This window comes from Bos indicus x Bos taurus, chromosome 20 (assembly GCF_003369695.1).
Source record: "Bos indicus x Bos taurus breed Angus x Brahman F1 hybrid chromosome 20, Bos_hybrid_MaternalHap_v2.0, whole genome shotgun sequence".
In the NCBI taxonomy this organism is placed as follows: domain Eukaryota; kingdom Metazoa; phylum Chordata; class Mammalia; order Artiodactyla; family Bovidae; genus Bos; species Bos indicus x Bos taurus.
Genome location: NC_040095.1, coordinates 19,950,406 through 19,973,493, shown reverse-complemented (window position 1 = coordinate 19,973,493; position 23,088 = coordinate 19,950,406). Strand labels below are relative to the sequence as shown.

Here is a 23,088-nt window from a genome sequence, read left to right as displayed (position 1 = left end):
ATCTCACCCCATCACGTAGGCTCTCGGCCCTGCATTTTACTACCTGATCTGTGAAACAGCCCAATACCCTGTTTTCCTTGAGCCAAAGCCCAAGACCCAAATCATACCCACTGGACTCACTCGCTGGAATTTGGCTCTAAAACAGAATAACAAAGGGACTAAACACTGTTTCAGGGATCTCACCTGATTGACCCTGCCATGAGATTTAGGTGTACTGACTCCTTCAACCCTGATCCTTTAGCCTCCCCACCAGTTCTCAGGGAACTGGGGATTCTCCTAATATTCTTCTACTAAATCACACTTGGCTTATTAAGTGAGCAGAATTGGTTTTTATCTTGCAACCAGAGGATCGCTACTGATACACGATCATAGAAGAGGAGGTTATAAACCAGCTTAGGAGAGGATTGTATGGAATCCTCAAAGAACAGGATGCTGAAGCTCTGTAGATGCCTGGTAATAACTGAACAGAGGCAGTGAGAAATGCCATGTGCATTTCCTCTGCTGCGCTTTTTGTGGAAATGATGAGGGATGAGCCCTCCCCAGCCAATGGGCTGAGACACATCGGCCCTCTCCTCTTATCTCTGGCACCTTCAGCAGTTTCCAGGAATGGACCCTGGCTGCGAGGATCTAAAGAAACACAGACCCTATGAGGCGTGGCTGAAGAATAAAAAAGAACCCCTAGAGATGAGACCATTGTCAACTCCCTATATATATATATACACTTACTTCATATATTGCCATCACTCTTAACAATTCTAGGACACTCTGTCTTAGCATCACCTTCAGAGTCCATATTATAATACTTCTCTCTAATGCCTCAATATTGTCTTACCCCTTGGAGTGGCTACCTTTTTAGAATTAGCTTCGTCCAGGCTAATCCGATATCTTATTTAGTGACTAAGGTTGGTAATCATATTGGAATTAATATTTTTGGTCACTAGTGAAGCATGACAGTAAACCAAGGAGACCGCTTTTTTCTTGTATGGCCCATAAAATGTCTCCAAACCATTCCCCAAATGCTTTTATCAATGGCAGCAGGGCAAAAAATGTACACAGTGTGCAAAGACGACCACTCTGAGGATCAACATGAATAATACAACTCGACAGTCTGACACGATGTTCACATGCATTATCTTGTATGCGCTTCAAAATCATAAATGCAATATTACTCTCACTAGTGTTGTTATTATCCAATACGTTTAACAGAAAAGACTCAGGACATTTGAGTAACTCTTCTAAGGTTACAAGGTGGGTGAGCAGGAGAGCTAGCAATGAAACTCAGATCTCTCAACTTCAGAGCCCTGCTCTTCTTCCTCTATGCAGGTTCTGAATTGCACATCAAAGAAGCAAACAAAACACAGCACTTTGATTTTGTTTTCCAAATAAAAACCTCTTGGAAGAGAAAACCTAGATCTATTTCTAACTACATAAACATTTGTAATTAAAGAGCACAGTCTGTGCACAGTGACCCAAGACACATCTTAGAGATGCTCACCTCTTCCTCAACTGAGGTCTCCATTCCCCAACCTGTTCTTTGTTATTTTCTTCCCTGGTGATTCAGAAAATCTTTCTTTTACCCTCTCATTCCTCTAAGTCGCTTGTGTGGTGTTGCTAAGTTTTCCCTAAGTTCCTCAAGTAGTTCTCTAGACCTTTTCCAGTCTCTAAGCTAAATCACAGAGTAGACAGCTTCCTGGCTCTCTCAACAAAGGATCTCAGCCGGACCCATTTCCTCTTGCCTCCCTTTTCCCCTGTTTTCCTTATCCACCCATCCTTCCACTTATTTACAAACCCTCTGGTTTTCTATTTACTTAACTCCCTCTGTCATTCCACAGAACACATTTTACCTTTTTAAAATTCCACAAAACTCTAGGAAAATGGTCATAAATTTCAGTGGAGGTATTTTATGCCTAACTGGGTCCTGAGAGACCAAGCACAGTTCTTCACATCCAGGTGAACGGATGAGTGAAGGAGCAGATCCATTAAAGAAGTTCTGCAGGTGGACAATTCAGTGAGCAATATGCAAATATCAGAAACATACCCAGAGTGGGGAGGGGCGGGGAGCGGGGAAGACGTGAGCACCCATTTGTTTTGCCAGACACACTGAACACAGAATTAGAAATACTTTTAGAGCACCAACAATGCCAAAAAAGAACCACAAAAAGGAAGAGGGCACACTAAAAAAGCACTGGATATGCAGACATCAGAAATACCTAGAGGAATTGCCTTTGGGGCACAGAGATCTAGGGAATGTCATGGCTAGAAAGGGACTCAAGAAAATGATAATGGAGGTGAAGAGCTTACTTTGAGTCTACAGACAAAGAGAAGATGAATATTACCTTATGGTAGAACATGTCATCTCAAGCGTTAACAGTGAGTGGTCTGAGAAGCAAGGTGAGTGCAGAGGCTCGAGCACTGCCCTATCCTGAAATCGCAGACATCCTCCATCTACCTCACTGCTCACACCCACCAAGGGGTCCTCTCCTTGTTGATGCACCTTCCTGGGGTATTGCGACAACAGGCACTTCAGAGGAGTCAGGAAGAGACCTGTGGGGAAGCTTGAGGAGTTCTACTTCACAAGAAGGAATCTTTTCCTTAGCTCATAACTGACCTTTCAGGGTTTCCTAAAGAGTTGTTCTGGAGAAAGCAATGGCACCCCACTCCAGTACTCTTGCCTGGAAAATCCCATGGACAGGGAGCCTGGTGGGCTGCCGTCTATGGGGTCGCACAGAGTCGGACACGACTGAAGCGACTTAGCAGCAGCAGCAGCAGCAAAGGGTTGTTCTGTATCCACAGACCTAATCTCTCCTCCATCCTACCCTCCATTCATACAGGTTTAGTAAGACACAACATAGGATCCTTTTCTACTCTCTCTTCTTTAAAAAAAAAAAAAAAACAGAAAAGAAGGGAAGAATTACTTCGGGGAGAAGATGACAGCAGATTGTGTTTCTGTGCATGGATCAATACATTTTAAGGGAGGGAAGGCTTTAGGGTCTGCCTTTGAGTCAGACAATCTGTGTATGCGTGCTCAGTTGCTAAGTCCTGTCTGACTCTGACTCTTTGGGACCCCATGGACTGTAGCCCACCAAGCTCCTCTGTTCATGGGATTTCCCAGGCAAGAATATTGAAGTGAGTTGCCATTTCCTACTCCAGGGGAGCTTCCCAACTCAGGCATTGAACCCGTATCTCCTGCAGCTCCTGCACTGGCAGGGGAACTCTTTACCACTGAGCTACCTGGGAAGCCCCAGACTTAACTTACACCTTGTGGGGTCGCAAAGAGTCGGACATGACTGAGCGACTGAACTGAACTGAACTGAACTGTCATTTGAAGCTGTCTATTGAATTATCATAAGATTTAAAATAGATTATGCATGTGGAGTCTTTAATACATATCACAAATCAGAAAATGTTAATTTTTATTAATGTTAGTATTAATAGATCCAATTAAAAATTTTTTTCTGAATAGTGAAATCCTCATTTATTCATAGAGTTAAATGATTCCGTGTAACACTTAATTAGAAAAACATGGGAAATTAGACCCAAAGGAATTTTCATTGTTTTGCCCCACCACAGTCTTTTATTTTTAAGTGTGCCTAAGGGAACACGCTTTAAGGCATACATGGGTGGGAAGCCCTTTGTGTATAAAGGGAGTGACTTAAGAATGCAGTTTTGCTGTTCTTTCATTTTTTTTTCTTTTTTTTTTTTAAGGAGACTGCATACAGTGTCTGAGAAGAAAAGAATACAGTAACTAAACAAAACATTTCCCAAACTCACTCCCACCCTTGTACACAAACACGGACATGATGCTTCATTTTCTTCAAGGAGAGGGACAAGCTGGCCTAATTAAAATCTGTATACATTTGGAGAGATAACAGGGGTGATGGCCCAGATGATGACGACCATGGTGACGAGGATGGCACAGATAATACTGCCACCTTGTATTCCCTTCTGACGACCACAAAGCACCTCACGCATATTATCTTGTGTATCTTAGGCTGCACTGCCTGTTGGATGGAGATGTGCGTATCACTGTCCACAGTTGCCAGAGAGTCGATGATTTTCCAACAACTTCCCAGCAACTCAATGGCAACGCTGTTCAGAGCAGCGCTCTCTCCTACTGCATTCAGTATCCGATTATTCTCCCAAATTTGGCTGATTTGTTCACTTGAGGCACTTGAACATAGATCCCAAGCCTTACCCCAAAGATTCTGTTCTGGACTGTCCTGGAACTTGTCTTATTGCATTTATTTTTACAGATCCCTTAGGGGTTCCTTAGATCAGGCAGGTTTGGGAAGCACTGTGCTTTTCTAACTCAGGGTGGTGAGGAAGGGATACAGGCTGAAGGGGACATTGGTGACTTTAACTCTTCTATTTTCATGGTAGCTTTTCTGATCAACTGGAGAATCACAGAATTGTCTTGTCATAGGCTCAACAACCACCAGGCAGAGGGCTGCCCTATCTGAGGGATATCATTATTTGAATATACAGTGAGTGCTCACTGTGGCACAATAATATTCAAAGAACATTTGGCAGTGTCTCATTTGTACCTTTTCTATCGAGGACAGGCAAACAGAAGCCCGTGATCTGAGACATACTTACAAGTCTGTCACCAGATTCTATGTACAGCGGTACTAGTATCCGCCTTTGCTAGTTACTAGTCAACGTGCAAAATATCTTAAACTAAACCCAACATACATAATTAAAAAGGATGAAATGGGTGCCTATTGCTCACTTAGCAATTTAACATCTATTCTTTAAGTGCATTTTTCTACATTATTAATTTTTTCTCATAAAGAAGTCATGTAACATTTTTTATTATAGAACTTTTACTACCTAAATAGAACTCACATATTGCTGAGCACTTGGGTTGTTTTCAATCTCTTATACAAACGCACAATGGTGTGGTGAATCCCTGTGTGTATGCCTTCATTTTTCTCTTTTCTCTCATTCCTCAATCTAATTAAACACCAAGACTTCTCAAATCTCTGTGAAGAGCTATGAATCCATCTCCTCCTCTCCATCCCCAGCACACCCACCCCAGTTTGGACCCACATGATCTTCAACGTGCACTTGGTCTGGAACGGCTGTCGGGTAAGTATGAGGATGCCTCTTGTCTGTCTTCCTTCCAATTTGTTTTCTCTGCAGCTTCCAACACTGTCATGCTAACATACATACTTGGTCCTCCACTTAGAAATGACTGATGAGTTGCCATTGCTCATAAAATAGAGTCCACTGTTACTTACACTGACTTCCGAGGCTCTTCATGCTGCTGCCTTAATCTACTCCTGGAGACTCACGCGCTGTTGCTCCCATTCACTTTCAGCTCTTTTTGTTCCTTACTGTTCCCAGTCTCCTGAGCTGGACCAGCACTCCATGCTTTCGTATCTCACTGTTGTTGATCCCTTGGCATGAGGTTGTTGCTGTTCAATTGTTAAGTTGTGCCTGACTCTCAGCAACCCCATGGACTGCAGCACGCCAGGCTTCCCTGTCCTTCACCATCACCCAGAATTTGGAGAACTCCACATTCTTCAAAGTTCAGCAGAGAGTTTCCCCCAGGTAGAGTCACTTGCCCTCTCCTTCAAATACATATAGGTATGTGAACTTGCTTCAGTGGTGGTACTTAGCTTGTACTTAATTTTTCATGGTTCCTTTTCTGTCCCCCATGTGACTTCTGTGAAGCCAGTAGTCATGTTTTACTCTTTTTATTTCCAACACCTACCTCATTGCATGCCACATATAAGGTGCGCAGAAAATATTTGTTGATGAAATAATAATAATAAATTAAAGCAATAATGACAGTCTGTATTTGTTGAGTACATTCTGGGTACCAACCACTATGCTAGTCACTGACTTAGAATTTACTGAGAAGGAAATGAAAACTTTGAGAATTGAAGTAAGCTGACCAAGACAACACAGTAAGAAGAAAGCTGGATTTTCAACCTGTATGGTTTCACTTATAATCTTTTTGCTGTTCTGACTCAATGAATATGCAGTTTCATTTAATTGTTTCAGTTAAAATTAAAACAAAATATCCAGAGCAGATATTTAGTCAATAGAGATACGATTAAATTATATTTTCCCATTTTCACTGGTTTTCTGTTAGAAAACCAAATTTAACTTAAATCAATTTCTAACTAAAAAGTGATTGTTAGACCTGGTCTTTTTACAAATTAGTAGAGATAGCTCTACTTATCTAAATGAAAGCATAAGAAGGCAAAACAAGTTAGCTTTAAGGAAGGAAACAGATTTTGGCTCCTCTGAAAGATCATAAATTTAAGTATAAGTAGTCATACTCCATGCACTTAAAGCAAATCTTTTAGTTCAGTGTTTTTTTAATGAGGGGATTTTTGTAAAAGTAAACTTCTCCGGCTCAAAAATTTAGAATATTCCACACTCATCAGATGCATCAAATATAAAAGTAAAACTAGCAAAAAACTACCCCCCAAAACCAATGGCTAACACTCACATACACAATCTTTATTAATTTTTTATTAAAGCTATTAAACATAAGGTGTTCTCAGCATCCCTCAATCACATTCCTAAGAAAGCTTACTGTGCACTCCTCCTCTGTAATCAGTAAAGTGTTGCCACTATCTTTGCTCTTATTAAAAGAAAGGGAAAAAAGAGCTGCATGATGAAGCCAGTTCCTGCCGGGGGCTGATGAGGAGGGTGAGACTCCCATGGCAACAGCTGGGTCTTCATCCCCCCACCCATTCTGTCTAAAAGCACGTTTTTAGTTCAGTGTCCCCTCAGGCCCTATATATCTCTCTCACCAAGGTCTCTTTCCCCTTCTTCAGAGGCTCCTACTTCCAATTGCTATCTATTTTATATACATACACGGTGGCACTCATGGTAAAGAACCCCCCTCCCCCACCCCCACTGCCAATGCAGGAGACATAAGAGACACGGGTTCTATCCCTGGGTCAGGAAGATCCCTTGGAGGAAGGCATGGCAACCCACTCCAGTATTCTGGACTGGAGAATCCCACAGAGAGAGGACCTTAGGGGGCTATAGTCCATGGGGTCACAAAGAGTCGGATACAACGGAAGTCACTTAGCACGCTTATAATGTAAAAAGATATATATGTATCTTTTTTACATCATATACACTAGTTGTTTTTATTATACACACACAGAGATTTAAAAGGCAAACCTACATATAAGTCACTAGTACTGTCACCATAAAATAGTTTCGTTTTCTTTAGCAAGCACAAAGTGTTAAATGATTAGTCCAGATAATAGCAAAATAATTGTTCCAGTTAAATTGTTCCCAAAAAATTGTTTCAGTTTTTTTTTCATCAATAGATTTTAGAAAATGCTTTGTGCTTTAGAAGAACACTAAACAAACAAAATTAAGTTTCTTTTCATTGTGTTTTGACTAGTATATTTTGAAAGTTTACTTTTTAAATTCTCTGCTTAACAACTGATTAAATTCTATTGAAAATGCACTTTTAAAAAAGGAGTTATGGATATTCAGGGTAAAAAATATGAGTGGAGATATACCAAAATTTTGGACTAAAACTACTTTTGTTTTATTTTATGCTTGTCCCTGAATTATGTGTCTCCCTCTACAGGTAAATGGTAGGTAATTGTACTAGTTTTACTGCTTTGATAGAAGAATTCGTATTTTCTCCTTAGTCGGCCAACCTTTATTTATCTGAAGGCCTCTAGGATATAATCTGTGGAAATAACAAAAATAGCTCTAAATATAAAGACCTGTTCAGTGAGAAATCAGTATAAGTTTTTTGAGTCCATATACAAAACAAAACAAAAATGTATCTATTACCCAGAAATCAATATCCTTTAAGATCTCTTTTACTTTCTCCAAAACATACACTTCATGGTGGGGTCAGAAGGCTACCCTAATTTCACTGATAATTTTATAAGGGTATAAACTTGGGAAAAAGGGGTCTTGCATTTATTCTCAGTTCTGCCTCTAAATAGCATTTTTTTTTTCTCACTAGGACTCAATTTTCTCATTTTTAAAATAGAGAACTTTAAATGCATTTTCTCTCAGTTACATTCTCACCATGAAGATCCTCAATTTAAATATGACTAAAAAAGCTTCCCTGGTGGCTCAGAAGGTAAAGAATCTGCGTGCAATGCAGGCGCCCCGGTTAGATCCCTGAGGAAGATCCCCTGGATGCCGGCAGGGCAACCCCACTCCAGTATTCTTGCCTGGAGAATTCCATGGACAGAGGAGCCTGGTGGGCTACAGGCCATGGAGTTGCAAAGTCTGACACAACTGAGCGACTAACAAAGGGACAGAAAATATGGAAATTACAAATACTGTAAAGTGATATTGTCAAGATGTGACAGGGTCTCAGGAGATGGCCACAGAACATTTTTCTTGAGTTAGCTTCGTTTGAAATTGAAATGCTCAAAAGAACTAACCGTGTCCCCAAAGACAAGGCTTTATACCAAAACCAGGGCTCAATGTCACCATGCAGGTATAGCTTGGCAGCTCTGACTCTCTGCTGCCCTCTCATGTTTCAGCACACTCTAGTTCTGCTATTCACTCTCAGCTAAGGACTTACGCACGTGAGCCTTGCACTAGTATGTGTACGTGTGTCTGTCACTCAGTCCTGTCCTACTCTTTGCAACCCTATGGACTGTAGCCCACCAGGTTCCTCTATCCATGGGATTTTCCAGGCAAGAATACTGGAGTGGGTTGCCATTTCCTCCCCCCAAGGCATCTTTCTAACCCAGAGATCAAACCTGGGTCTCCTGCATTGCAGACAGATTCTTTACCACCAAGACACCTGGGAGCCCTGCATTAAGTACAGGGATTCCTAAAGATGTGCTATCACTACTGTTTGCAAACAAAATCACAAATTAAACACACAAGTAAAGCTGATACATCACCACTATCCTTCTTCTCTACACTACCAGTTTTAAAATTAGCTTTAAAATTAGCTTTAGGATCAAAGCTAATTTTAGCTTTTTTTTAGGATCAAAAGAAAGGTCAGACACAGAGTAGAGATGTAGGAAGAAAACTTTGTGAATTACTCATGACAGGCTTCTGTTCCTCATCTAACTTATCTCCTTGAATTCCTGTAACAGCACCAAGAATTAGGAACTCCTATCTCCATTCTTCCAAAGAGGGAATAAAACTAAAGAGAGAGACAAGGTTTGCACTCAGGCCCAGAAAGCCACATGCCATCTTTCTGTTATACCACACTAAAGAACAAATAGCTCTTCAGTAGGAAGGCTCTTTTCTAAATGAACATTTGGGAGGTTTTTCTTTTTTTTCTTTTTTCCATTGTTACACTGATGTAGAGCTATGTATTTACCTATTATGGAGAACAATAAAATCTGGCAACTAACACGCTTCATCCCTAATGATATAAAATCAAACTTTTCCAACTTTAACTCATGTAAAATGGAATAACCTCCAAGGGGGAGAGGAGTGTTTTTAGTTCTATGTGAGAAAGTTCTAGAAGGCACAATGTGATATAGAGAGAGTTAAAACTTTTTTAAAGCTCAAGAAGTTGATTTATGGAGACTTAATTTTCTTTCCATCTCCCCTAGTTCATACAGAATGAATGCTAGACACAAAAACCAAATAAAAACAAGAAAAGAAAATGATGTATTGAGTGCTTATTCTATGCTGAGAGCATTGCACACATGAAATCATTTATTTAGCAACAGCTATATAAAATACAATCATTGCTTCGTAAATGGGAAAACAGGCAGAAAAAGGGTACGTAACCTGCCCAGGGCCACACAGCTATCATGATAGAGTATGACTTGGATTCTGGACATGCAGAGAAGCGCCTTCCTCCCCTATGAAATCACACACAATTCCAAGAGTGCCCCATCAGTGATGTTCTATGGAGGTGCTCTGCAGGGCTTCTGTGCGCCAACATGGCCTTTTGGATCAACCATGAACTTAACTGCATAGAGTACTACACTGTTCCTCTAGAACCCATGAATAATTTCTAAGAAGGCCAAGTTCACCTTCAAGGTTGCCGCACTGACTGTTTAACACTCTCCTTCACCCCAGCCAGGGAGTGAACTTGGAGTCAGGTCCCACGCCACCGAGGGAGGAAATTCACAAGCACACCTTCCCCCTGTGTCTTGTCTTCTAGCGAAGCCTCACGATTTATGTTTTTAAGGGCCCACGTTCTCAGAATGAGCTCAGAGAGGAGAACGTCCCTTGCTGTTGCCTTCATTCCCCAACTCCCTCATTCAACTTTTCCACCTGTTTGCCATGCTTGGGCAAGGAAAAAGGCTTCCGTTTGCTAGCCAGTTCATTTCCTGTTGTGCTTTGTGATGAATACAGCTGCATGAAGCACTTAATGACAGTTAATACTTAATGACAGTTAATTAGTCTCCTTTCGTAGATATTTCTGTAGCCCACAGCCCCAGGTCAAGATCATGTGGGTACAAATGAGGCCACAATAACCTTGACACCCAGATGTCCATGACCCACCATTCCCCCTGGTATTGCTCCTGGCTTTAGCACTAAGTGAAAACATTTGGGAGCTTCTGTGGGGCCTCCCACATGTATTTAAGACCGCTTCTGTGCCTCCTGAGTGGACTACCCTCTCTTTAATCAGTGCCAGATGCCTGCCATGATGGTCAGTCAGCTGCCCTGGCCATGCAGCAACCCCCAGCGCTTGGTGGACACAGTAGCTTCCACTGGTACCTGCAGCTGCTCTGAGGACGCTCTGTGGAGCTGGCTCATATGGAACCTCAAGCTACAGGAGCTTTCAGGGACCAAAACAGCACTGAGTCCCGTACAAACTGCGATGTCAGCTGTCTCGCTTATTGCAAAGGTGAAGGGGGCTCAGGTCTAGTGCTGGGAGCAAGGCTGGGAACCAGGTTCCACGTGGTGTCTCTCATTAGACGCGCCAGGTACGTTTGGGCTCTCTTATATTGTGGTCTCTGAAGAAGACATTTCTTACTCAAAGAACTTACTTTAATGTATAGGAATTTCAATTATTGTCCATCTCTTGACCAATGGCAAGAAGAAAACAGGTAAACCAGACAGACTATGAAATGCCAGCTGAAAATCATCACCAATAAGATCTTGAAAGATAAAAATGGTAAAGACAACCAATAATGTAATAGTCAACGGAACGCAAGTCTATTTGAAAGCCATTCGCGAAAGACCAACATTAACAACTATTCCAGAATCACTTTGATGTGGTGACCACAAATGAGCCCAATTGAAAGGTCCTGATTGGACATGATGAAGTTCACTTTCAAGCAAAGTATAGTCACTAATAACGTAACAATGGGCTCCTCTGCACGTTACGAGCTGGACTCCAAGGAAGACACTTGAATCAAGTGAAGTGTGGGTCTAGTTTGGAGAATATGTTAATTGTCTTCTGGTAATAATTTTAGAAAACATAGGTTTTCTTCTCCAGGCAATTATTTTAATGAATCAATTGGAGTTTGAAGAAATGATTAAATGAGTTCAAATGTGGTTTCAGGTTCAGCAAAATGAGATCATTTGCTCTGTTTTTGGATCAGCTGAGGTCAAGCCCCATGTCTAAAATAGACTAAAAGGAATTGGAGTAATTTTATTCTTTTGCCCTTTACACCCTTCACCCTTCCATCCACTTCTCTTCCCCAAACATCTGTTCTTTTGATCTCATTGAGCTTTCAGCTATTATATAATTACTTCTTCTCTCCTCTCCCAAATTGAATTTAATCTCAACTCTATGGGTCCAAAGTGGGAGTATTGGAATGGCGTTCCTTCCTACACACAACTGGGGTATTGATTAAACAAGAAGGTAACTTTTATTTATGTTCTGACTTTCATTAAACCAAACTAGCATATATTAACAATATGATGATAACACAAGCTCAGAAACAACATGTTCAACACTTTTAAGGTAATGCTACCTCTCAAGATATGAATGAGCAACGCTCAGCTGAGTAGGAGTACAAATTTAATTGTTTTTTTTTTTTTTTAAAGGCACATTAGTTAAGTTTTACCAATAGCTTAAAATGGACAGCTTGTGAGATCAATGAGAGAAATGAGATGATAAAGAGGAAAGGATTAATTTCTTAAATACTTTAAAACTGTAGAAAAAACTGGTATTATAATAATTAGGTGGAATCTTGGAAAATATGCTTTTTTCCTAGACGTGAAAAGAATAATGTCCCAGATCTTTCTTACCTGTTAGGGTGGCTTTGTTGATGGATGGTTGGTTGCACATGGGTGATCTTCTGACAAAGAGAGAAAAACACAGAGCCGTAAATACGTGATATTTTGTTGGTTTCGGGACTCTCTGAGTCATTTCAAATACACCATTTAAATGTAAGGATTATTTTTAAGTTAGGGTAAGCAAATGAAGATTTTTTTCATGCTAGCCAGTCAAATTCCTATGCACCCTTTGTACTATAGTTCAGATCAAAAAAAAAAGCTAAATCTCGTTGTGATAGACTTTGGGGTAAATAAAGCTGATGTAAATGTCACAGAGACATGAGAGAAGAGGAAGTCTTTATTGACTGACCATATTCAATTAAGCCAAGGCTTACAGAGCAAACACTGACTTTCTGAACTTGAAAAAGCAGCGAGTCTACAACTGGTTTCTCTAATGCAACGTTATGAAACTTTTATTTTTGCATAACTCGACATGATTACCTATACATTATCAGAAGTGAATGATTCCTTGTAAACTATATTACACTTAGAGAACCTGCTTCAACTTTTTCCCATTTTCTTATATTAAGAAACATCTCTGATACATTTGTTAGAGAGGTATATTAACAACTGGCCCAAATAGATCCTGCTGAGATTTTAGAAACACTATAAGGGTACTTAAGTCAGTCTTATTTAGTAGTCTCTAATTTTTCAGATGTTGGTGAAGTTTCACAAGATGATTATAAACCCTCTGGTGTAAAAAAATAATAATAATGCCATATGATTAATCTGTATTCCCTGCAGAGCCCAGTTCAATGTATTCAGTATTTAATCAATTATGTTGAAGAAAATATCACTTACGGAATCTTAAATTTTGTTGAAATGTAATTTTATAAAGGTGTTATCACTCTGTGATGGCCTAGAGGTGTAGGGATGTGTGGCAGGAAGGCTAAAGAGAGAGGGGATACACACACATACTTATGACTGATCCCTGTTGTATGGCAGAAATCAACACAACATTGTAAAGCAATTATTCTCCAATTAAAAAAAATGAAGTTACTACAATTGAAAGCTCTTAAAAATAGTGATATTTAAAACATTTTATAAAATAGATACATTCAAAGATGTCTCAAAAGTGTTTGTTTTCATTTTGGGGGGTTGTTTTGGTAGTTCCAGTAGTGGCTAACCCTAACTAAGGGCTTAATGCAAGGAGATCCAGCCAGTCCATCCTAAAGGAGACCAGTCCTGGGTGTTCTTTGGAAGGACTGATGCTGAGGCTGAAACTCCAGTACTTTGGCCACCTCATGCGAAGAGTTGACTCATTGGAAAAGACTCTGATGCTGGGAGGGATTGGGGGCAGGAGGAGAAGGGGACGACAGAGGATGAGATGGCTGGATGGCATCACCGACTCGATGGACAAAGTTAAGGTGAACTCCGGGAGTTGGTGATGGACAGGGAGGCCTGGCGTGCTGCGATTCACGGGGTCGCAAAGAGTCCGACATGACTGAGCAACTGAACTGAACTGATCTGTGTGTCTGACATTTTGCTAAATGAGCACTTTAGATGGATGATCTCATTTAATCCTTACAACAAAGCTTAAGGTAGACAGTTTCATTGTTCCCATTTTACCAATGAGGAAAACACAAGCTTTGGAAATTTAAATGGCTTCTTCAAAGTAAGAAAGCTGAGATTTGTGATTCCAGTGCCCCGTGCTCTACTCTGTTGCCTTATTTTTCAGGCAGCTTTTGTGGAACCTCTGCAGATGGCAGGTTCCGGCAGAGCCTTGGTCCAATCTGCCTTCCTGAGATGAATGATCTCTTAGCAGGGCTGGGAGGTACATGGGGAAAGCAGTCTGGTACTTTTTAAATTCCCATTGCCTGGGTTCCAGTCAGCCTCTGACTATGTTTCATTGCTCTTAAATTTACTGATATCAGTTTGGGACTGAAATTTTGCATTCATTTGATTGAAAATGCACCAAAGTTAACTTCTGAGTCATTTTAGTTTTTATTATGAAACTTAATTAATGCTTCATTAAAAAGAAAGGTTAATGTTTCAAACTGCTGCTGCTAAGTCGCTTCAGTCGTATCTGACTCTGTGCAACCCCATAGACGGCAGCCCACCAGGCTCCCTGTCCCTGGAATTCTCCAGGCAAGAACACTGGAGTGGGTTGCCATTTCCTTCTCCAATGCATGAAAGTGAAAAGTGAAACTGAAGTCGCTCAGTCGTGTCCGACTCTTAGCGACCCCATGGACTGCAGCCTACCAGGCCCCGCCATCCATGGGATTTTCCAGGCAAGAGTACTGGAGTGGGTTGCCATTGCCTTTGAAATAGTTCTGGTCTATATACCAATAGTCATCTACTTGCTGAGAGTTTATTATTCAAATCACTTGTATAATGACTGGGCTTCCCGGGTGGCTCAGGAGTAAAGAATCCACCTGCTAATGCAGGACACACAGGAGTTGCAGGTTCGATCCCTGAGTGAGGAAGGTCCCTGGAGAAGGAAATGGCAACCCACTGCAGTATTCCTGCCTGGGAAATCCCATGGACGGAGGAGCCTGGTGGGCTTCAGTCCGTGAGGTCGCTGGGAGTCGGACACAATTGAGCGACTTCATTTTCACTTTTTACTTTCATGCATTGGAGAAGGAAATGGCAAACCACTCCAGTGTTCTTGCCTGGAGAATCCCAGGGACGAGGGAGACTGGTGGGCTGCCGTCTCTGGGGTCACACAGAGTCGGACACAACTGAAGCGATTTAGCAGTAGCAGCTGTGAACATTTAGGAAGTATTGATTTTGTCTGGAAAAGGTATCGAAGAAATATTTTCTAAAACATTTCTATAGTTTTGAAAACCAAATCATGGGCTTGTTACTTATTATCTTCTTTTGATATCAACCCTACAACTGGCACTTGGGAACTTGATATTTCAAGTAACAACAGCAGAAAATATTAATCATTTGATCCACAGCTACAGTGATAAATCATTTAACAAAGAATGAGCCAGAACTCACTTCTGGAATGGAAAATCTCAAGGACAAGGAAGAGCAGGGGGACAGGAACTAGCAGCAAGTTACCAAAAGTCAGCTGTGAGCAAGTGAGGGCTTGCAGGGGTCAGGGCTTCAGATATATCCTTCCAAATGCACTTCTTGTAGGATTCAGAAATGGTGGATTATGCAAGCTAGTGCAGTGAAAGTTGCTCAGTTACGTCCAACTCTTTATGACCCCATGGATTGTAGCCTGCCAGGCTACTCTGTCCATAGAATTCTCCAGGCAAGAATATTGGAGTGGGTACCCATTTCCTTCTCCAGGGGATCTTCCCAACCCAGGGATTGAACCTATGTCTCCTGCACTGCAGGCAGATTCTTTACCAGCTGAGATACCAGGGAAGCCCCTAGCATATACTTCCACAAAATCCAAGGGTGGGCTTGGGAGTGTTCTAGTGGCATTGTGAGTACCCAGTGGGAAATAATGGTTCCCTCAAGTCATGATGTGATGAACCATTTTGCCATATCCATTTTTGCTATCACTGAATAGAATAGAGTTTATCTGTGTGTAGACTGAGTCCTACTATTCTGATACCTGAGAAGGCTGATTGGGTTTGAAGCCATAAAGAAGGTACAAATCTGTTTCAATCAAAAGAGAGACTACAAATACCTTTGTGCTCTGTGTGTTCAGTCATGTCTCTCTCTTTGCACCCTGCCAGCCTCCCCTGTCCATGGAATTTTCCGGTAAAGAATACTGGAGTGGGTAGTCATGTCCTACTCCAGGGATCTTCCGGACCCAGGGATCAAACCCAGTCTCCTGTGTCTCTTGCATTTGCAGGCAGATTCTGTACCACTAAGCCACCTGGGAAGCCCAGAAAAACAAGTCCACCAGATAATACTGTTTAATTTGACTTCACCCAGGGCACTATAAGGCTGGTCAAGTTCAGGCATAAATTATGTTTTTCTACCCTCCTCTTAGCTGCTCTTTTCCATTTGAATCTGTTTTGCCCCTGTGAGTCAGTTGAAAACCGTTGTCTCATATAGAAGAGGCCTCAGATGATCTCTCTGGGGACAGAAAGACTAGCCTGATGCCGTCACGCCTGCTGAACAACTGTCTGCCTGCCCACAGGTACAGACGCTGCTACTCAAATGACCAAGGCTGAAGGAAGCGTAAAAGGAATTAGTTACAAAGCTTTTTGTTCACCTTCCAAAGACAAAAATCTCAATTTCCTGGACAAAAATTGAGGTTGAAAAGTTCAGAAGGGACACCAGTAACCATTTTTCCTGCAGAGCTGCGACTTTCCAAAGAGAAGGTGATGGAACTTGGAAGCTGCCAAATGCCAAAAGCACCAAGGGGGCTTGGAACACGGAAGACACGTTTGGTAATGAGCACGCAGCCTGAAACATACCCTTAGGCTTCCCAAGCTGGATTTCTGTGTCACCCTTCCAGCCGTCAAGTGCGTGCAGAAAAATGACTGTGCTGGGTATTACACTAGGCACTGGGAATTCAAAAATGAACCAGACACAACCTCTGCTTTCTGGGACCTGAAATTCTTAAGCAGCATTCAGACAAGAGAACGGGCAACTGCAATACTGAGAGGAATGTGCTAAAATAGGGGTGAAGGGCAGGATGTAATCAGAAGGTGGTGGATAGGCACAGCACCCGGGCTGGGTCCCGTGGGTGTGGATGCGTGTGGGGTGTTACTTAGAGACAGTACCCCAAATGAAATTACATTTTAAGCTGGAACCTAAAGAATGAATTACAGTTAGCCCAGTGGATGAAGAGGGGAAGCGGGAGGTGAAAAATGCTTAGGCTGAGGGAATAGGACTGCAAAATTGCATTACCTGCAAAAATGTGAAAGCCAACTGAACCTTCTGAGTTCCATTCCAATTATTTGCATTGTGGCATTTATACTGATTTTTTTAATTTAAACCTTGTTCTGTCACAGAAAGTATGGGCATAACGGCCAGAGCTTTTTTTAGTCACAAGAAAAGTGAATTTGGGAGGTAGATTCTGCTATTATGGGATGGAAAGTTTAGATTTTTTTCTGTGTCTTCTTTAAGAAGTAGTAATTACAACAAAATTTTATATGCATAGATAAGTTCAAATACATTTTTATTCACTTTCCTCTTAATATTGATTTAATGAATTTTTTTCCTCGAAAATTCTTTAGAGTTGATATTTTAATGATAATATTATTATTCATAATGTTGTTGTTGTTTAGTTGCTATGTTGTATCCATGGACTGTAGCCCACCAGGCTCCTTTGTCCATGGGATTTCCCAGGCAAGAATACTGGAGTGGGTTGCAGGGGATCTTCCAGACCCAGGGCTCGAACCTGAGTCTCCTCCTTGGCAGGTGTATTCTTTAGCACTAAGCCACCTGAGAAGCCCTCATTATTCATAATAGGTTATCACAAAAATGGAATGTGAATAACTAATCAGTTTTCCATTTAATATTGGAAAATTAATTTTCTTTTTTGTTTCATTTCCCATCTTTATTGGAACCCCCAAGTTATAGTTATTTTCCTTCTCATCTTTCTCTCTTTCAAACACTTCCTTCCCCTGTCATCCCATAAATCCCAATTTTGTTAACTGCTCATCCGAGTCAGTAACAGCAGGAGAATTAGAGATCTTTCCTGTGATATGAGTCTTCTCTCGTGGCTCAGACAGTAAAGAATCTGCCTGAGATGCAGGAGACTGGGGTTCAATCCCTGGGTCAGGAAGATCCCCTGGAGAAGGGAATAGCAACCCATTCCAGTATTCTTGCCTGGAGAATCCCATGGACAGAGGAGCCTGGAGGGCTGCAGTCCACAGGGTTGCAAGGAGTCAGACACAACTGAGAGACTAACACACACGCCTGTGATATGAGGCTTCCCCAAGTAATGGTTGTGCTAGAATTGAGAGGATGCCTTTGGGTTAACTTCAAGTCTTGATGACATTATTTGTCAATGGTTAATTTATGAAGTAAGCCCAAACTATAAAGTTACCCTGTGTGTGACAAGGCAGAGGACTGATCATGCCAGGTGATCTCTGACAGATGGAATCACCATATTTATTTGTCATCCTGATTCATTTCTGATATGAGAACCATCACTCCAAAGTATTTATAGTAAATTAACAGGACTTCATATGACTTAGTGTAAATGGTTAGACACCACGGCAATGATTCAGAGAAATCTAATATATTGCCTTGAGCTCAAGCAAACTGAGAAAACACTATTTAAAAGATTGGCTGGAAGGTGGGGGTAAAAAGAATAACTTACTTGCTAGGTGCTCGGTCTTGCAAATTAGTCAATGCAGCAAAGTTGTTTCGTACAGTTCTCAGGCTGGCCAAGACCTACAAGAAAAAAGGATTACTTAAACTTCTTGAAATAAGGCCCTCTTTGATGCAATATGAAATGGTTTGGTGATTTTTAAAAACAGTTTGCTAAGGGAAAGTTTAATATTGCTTGCAACTTAGCTTCATATAGTACTGAAGAATCTCCTAGCACCTGGTGAAGGTGACATGGATCTATTTGAAATCCAGAGAGGCCAGACTTAGGGATTTTCCAGATATTTGTCCACACTGTCTATGAATATGGTGACATTAGCAGCAGTTTTCATAGTGTTGCTGGATTCCCCAGTCAGTAAAACAGTATCCCAGGAAATATATAGAGAGGGCTGCTGTTGCCTCTTATATAAATTTGAAATCACATCATGTAAAATATTAAAGTCTCACTTTAGGTAAAAAATGTAAAACAAAATTATCCTCAGTATCTTCACCAAGAATGCTACAGTCTTGAAGTCAGCAAACTAAGTATACTTTAAATTGTTTTCTCACCTTTACCACATAGCTATTCTAGTAAACAGAGATTCTCTTCTTCATTAAGGTTACCTGAATCATGAATTATAAGGTCTCAAGCAAAATGAGACTGCTCTGGATGCGTACAGCGTCTGGCCCACAGAAGATACTCAAGACAAATTTGTTGAATAAATGAGTACATGGACACGAACATATACACATACCAAGGGATCCCACTGTCTCTAATAACTCTTCCTTTTTCTACTTGTAGTGAAACTATAAAGTGGCAAAAGAATCTAAAGACCAGGAGACAGAAGTGACAAGAGTACTGTATCTCCACCTACCCCCCTCACTTTCTCCTAGAATGGACAAGTCTCCCCAGGGTGGAGTCTATATTAGACTCCTATATTATGGGTCTATGCTGCTGCTGCTGCTAAGTCACTTCAGTCGTGTCTGACTCTGTGCAACCCCATAGACGGCAGCCCACCAGGCTCCGCCGTCCCTGGGATTCTCCAGGCAAGAACACTGGAGTGGGTTGCCATTTCCTTCTCCAGTGCATGAAAGTGAAAAGTGAAAGTGAAGCTGCTCAGTCGTGTCCGACTCTTCGTGACCCCATGGACTGCAGCCCACCAGGCTCCTCTGCCCATGAGATTTTCCAGGCAAGAGTACTGGAGTGGGTTGCCATTACTCTATATTATGGGTCTATATTAGACCCTAGATTATGGGTCATCTGGGTGACAACCAGCATGTTTATCTAGAATATATATTTCAGATGTCTCATTAGGTACCACATAACAACCCAGGTTGCCTGGCTCTCTTACATAGTCAGTGTGTGAACTTATAAAATTCTACCGTCTCTTTGACCCTAAGTTTCTCATCTGTAAACCAGTATAGTAACATCTGGACTTCCCTGATGGCTCAGATGGTAAAGAGCCTACCTGCAATGCAGGAGACCCATGCTTGATCCCTGGATTAGGAAGATCCCCTGGAGAAGGGAATGGCAACCCACTCCAATATTCCTGCCTGGAGAATTCCATGGGCAGAGGAGCCTGGAGAGCTACAATCCACGGCATTGCAAAGAGTCTGACATGACTGAGTGACCAACAGGTTTTATAGCAACATCTGGGCTTTCCAGGTGGCTCATTGGGTAAAGAACCTGCCTGCAATGCAGGAAACACAGGCGATATGGGTTTGATTCCTGGGCTGGGAAGATCCGCTGGAAGAGGGTATATCAACCCACTCCAGTATTCTTGCCTGGAGAATTCCATGGACAGAGGAGCCTGGTGGATACAGTTCATGGATTGCAGAGTTGGATATGACTGAAGCAACTGAGTACACACGTATGCATAGTAACATCTACCTCAAAGGGTTGCCGTGAAAATGAAGTGACATGGCAGGTTAGGTGCCAAGAACAATGCTTGGCAAGCAGAAGGCACTCAGTGACTATTAGCCCACTATGGCGACAGTCTATGTAATGATTTGGTGTGTGCATAGGAAACTTACTTAAGACCCATCACTGACAATACACTGTCGGGGTGAAGTTTTTATAATTGCTCCAACAGTTCCAGAACTGTTTCCAGAATTTTGTCATTTGGCACTGACCTAGACTAAAGTCAGTCTAAATTTTAAGACAAAAATATCTCAGATATTTTTGAAACTGGCATTAATTCTTGTAAGTCACTGGGAAACTGTTGAGAGTGACTTCCCAGGTGGCTCAGTGGTAAAGAATCTGCAGCACTGCCAATGAAGGAGACTTAGGAGATGAGGTTCGATCCCTGGGTCAGGAAGACCCCCTGGAGAAGGAAATGGCAACCCACTCCAGTATTCTTGCCGGGAAAATCCCATGGACAGAGACGCTTGGCCGGCTACAGTCCATGACGTCCCAGAGTTGGACACGGGTGAACATGCACAGGGAGTGACCTACGGCATCAGGAGTTAATGATGTTTCCTAAGGTGCCAATCACGATGAACTCAGTCACTGGAAAAATCTGGCTCACTATTGCATATGAACAACTCACAGTGCTGAAAGGTCATGCTGCCTATGACGAAGTACTCAAATAGCCAACTGCTGACATCAAACCATGATGTCTTTTATTAGGCATGAAATCTTGAATGATGCAGAAAGAATTCTGACAAATGATCCACTGTCATTAAACCATGCGGGCTAAATTTATGCTTTAAGAATTGAATATCAAATACACTAATTCAGCATTTTGAATAAGATTATTATACCCCCCTCCGGTTGATCCTTGTTCTAGGCAAAATGTTGACTTCAGAATTCTGAGAACTTCATTTTTAATAAGTTACATTAAGTACACTGCATCTGACAGCTGGACAAATAGAAATAGTATCACAGGTAATTCATGTTCTATGCTCACTTGAAAGCAAGCATTACTTCATGAAAGACATACTCCACTTGTTTTTCTGTGTAAAGGTTTCTGCCTTCGTTATAATGAAGATATTAAATTAGATAAATTTATTGTTTTTTAATTTAAATTTAATTTTAAATTTTGTATTTATTTTTGCATAATCTGTATCTTCACATGGTACAAAGTTTAAACAAAAGTCAACTGTCTCCTTCTCAATAACAAAGATAAAAGTCAAAATTATTATTCCTGAGAGAAGGCAGACAGATGGGCTCTGGGAGGGATACTCAGGGCATTAAAATATTGGCACTGTTCTAGTTCTTAAACTGCTGATTTTTATTCTTGTATTTCGGAAAGTCACTAGATAATTTCTCTTATATGGGTGAAATATTTCAAAATAAAAAGTGAAGAAAGAAATTTCCCTTTTAGCTACCCCCCCCAATCAGCTGCCTGTCCCCTCTCCTCACTGACTTTATTTTTAATTTATTTTTTGATTAGAGTATAATTGCTTTACAATGTTGTGCTAGTTTCTGCTGTACAACAAGGTGAATCAGCTCTAAGTATACATATACCCCCTCCTTGTTCAGCCTCCTCCCACCTCCCCATTCCACCCACCTAGGTCATTACAGAACATGAGCTGAGCTCCCTATGCTATACATCAGCTTCTCACTAGCTATTTATATTATACATGGTAGGGTATATATGTCATTTGTTGACTTCTAGATTGTCTCCTAAATTTCAGTTTTACAAACACTGCCAGTAAATAACCTGTAGCTATATCATTCCCCATGGGTGCAAGTATTACATTATTTTTCTTGTAGTAAGACAAATAGCAGGGCAGACAGTAGGGCAGAAAGCAAAGAACTAAAGAGCCTCTTGATGAAAGTAAAAGAGAGTGAAAAAGTTGGCTTAAAACTCAACATTCAGAAAACTAAGATCATGGCATCTAGTTGCATCACTTCATGGCAAATAGATGGGGAAACAGTGGAAACAGTGACAGCCTTTATTATTGGGGGCTCCAAATTCATTGCAGATGGTGACTGCAGCCATGAAATTAAAGATGCTTGCTCCTTGGAAGAAAAGCTATGACCAATCTAGACAGCATATTAAAAAGCAAAGACATTACTTTGCCAACAAAGGTCCATCTAGTCAAAGCTACGGTTTTTCCAGTAGTCATGTATGGATGTGAGAGCTGGGCTATAAAGAAAGCTGAGCTCTGAAGAATTGATGCTTTTGAACTGTGGTGTTGGAGAAGACTCTTGAGAGTCCCTCGGACAGCAGAGAGATCCAACCGGTCCATCCTAAAGAAAATCAGTCCTGAATATTCATTGGAAGGACTGATGCTGAAGCTGAAACTCCAATACTTTGGCCACCTGATGTGAAGAACTGACTGATTTGAAAAGACACTGATGCTGGGAAAGATTGAAGGTGGGAGGAGAAGGGCAACGACAGAGGATGAGATGGTTGGATGGCATCACCGACTTGATGGACGTGAGTTTGAGTAAACTCTGGGAGTTGGTGATGCACAAGGAAGCCTGGCTTGCTGCAGTCCGTGGAGTCGCAGAGTTAGACACAACTGAGCAACTGAACTGAACTGAACTGAGGGCAAATAACATTTCATAATGTTATATTAAGCATTAACTATTATCTTCTGCATCATGACATTTATGATAGCAGCGGAAGTATAAATAGAAGTGCCAATCAAATGTTACAAGGGGTGTTGCCCTGGGCCAAGTTCAGTGATCCTGGGTGACACAACCCAAAGGCACTGTGTTAGACTTCGTGGTTTCTCACTGGCATTGGAGAACATAAAGAGTGAAGCATCTGCTACTGCAGGTTGTAGGGGAAGAACCAGAAACAGTTT

The 23,088-nt window shown here is 41.3% G+C and overlaps 1 protein-coding gene across 6 annotated transcripts in view; it reads right to left on the bottom strand.

The window, feature by feature from the left end:
- Positions 1 to 23,088, bottom strand: part of PDE4D (phosphodiesterase 4D) — a 1,572,172-nt gene that overhangs the window by 184,473 nt on the left and 1,364,611 nt on the right. For all 6 annotated transcript variants that reach the window (XM_027520402.1, XM_027520399.1, XM_027520403.1 and 3 more), the window contains 2 exons: positions 18,341 to 18,414; positions 12,130 to 12,179 (listed from right to left, as the gene is read on the bottom strand). In XM_027520402.1, the coding sequence (XP_027376203.1) occupies positions 12,130 to 12,179; positions 18,341 to 18,414 (124 nt within the window). The remainder of the gene's footprint in view (positions 1 to 12,129; positions 12,180 to 18,340; positions 18,415 to 23,088) is intronic.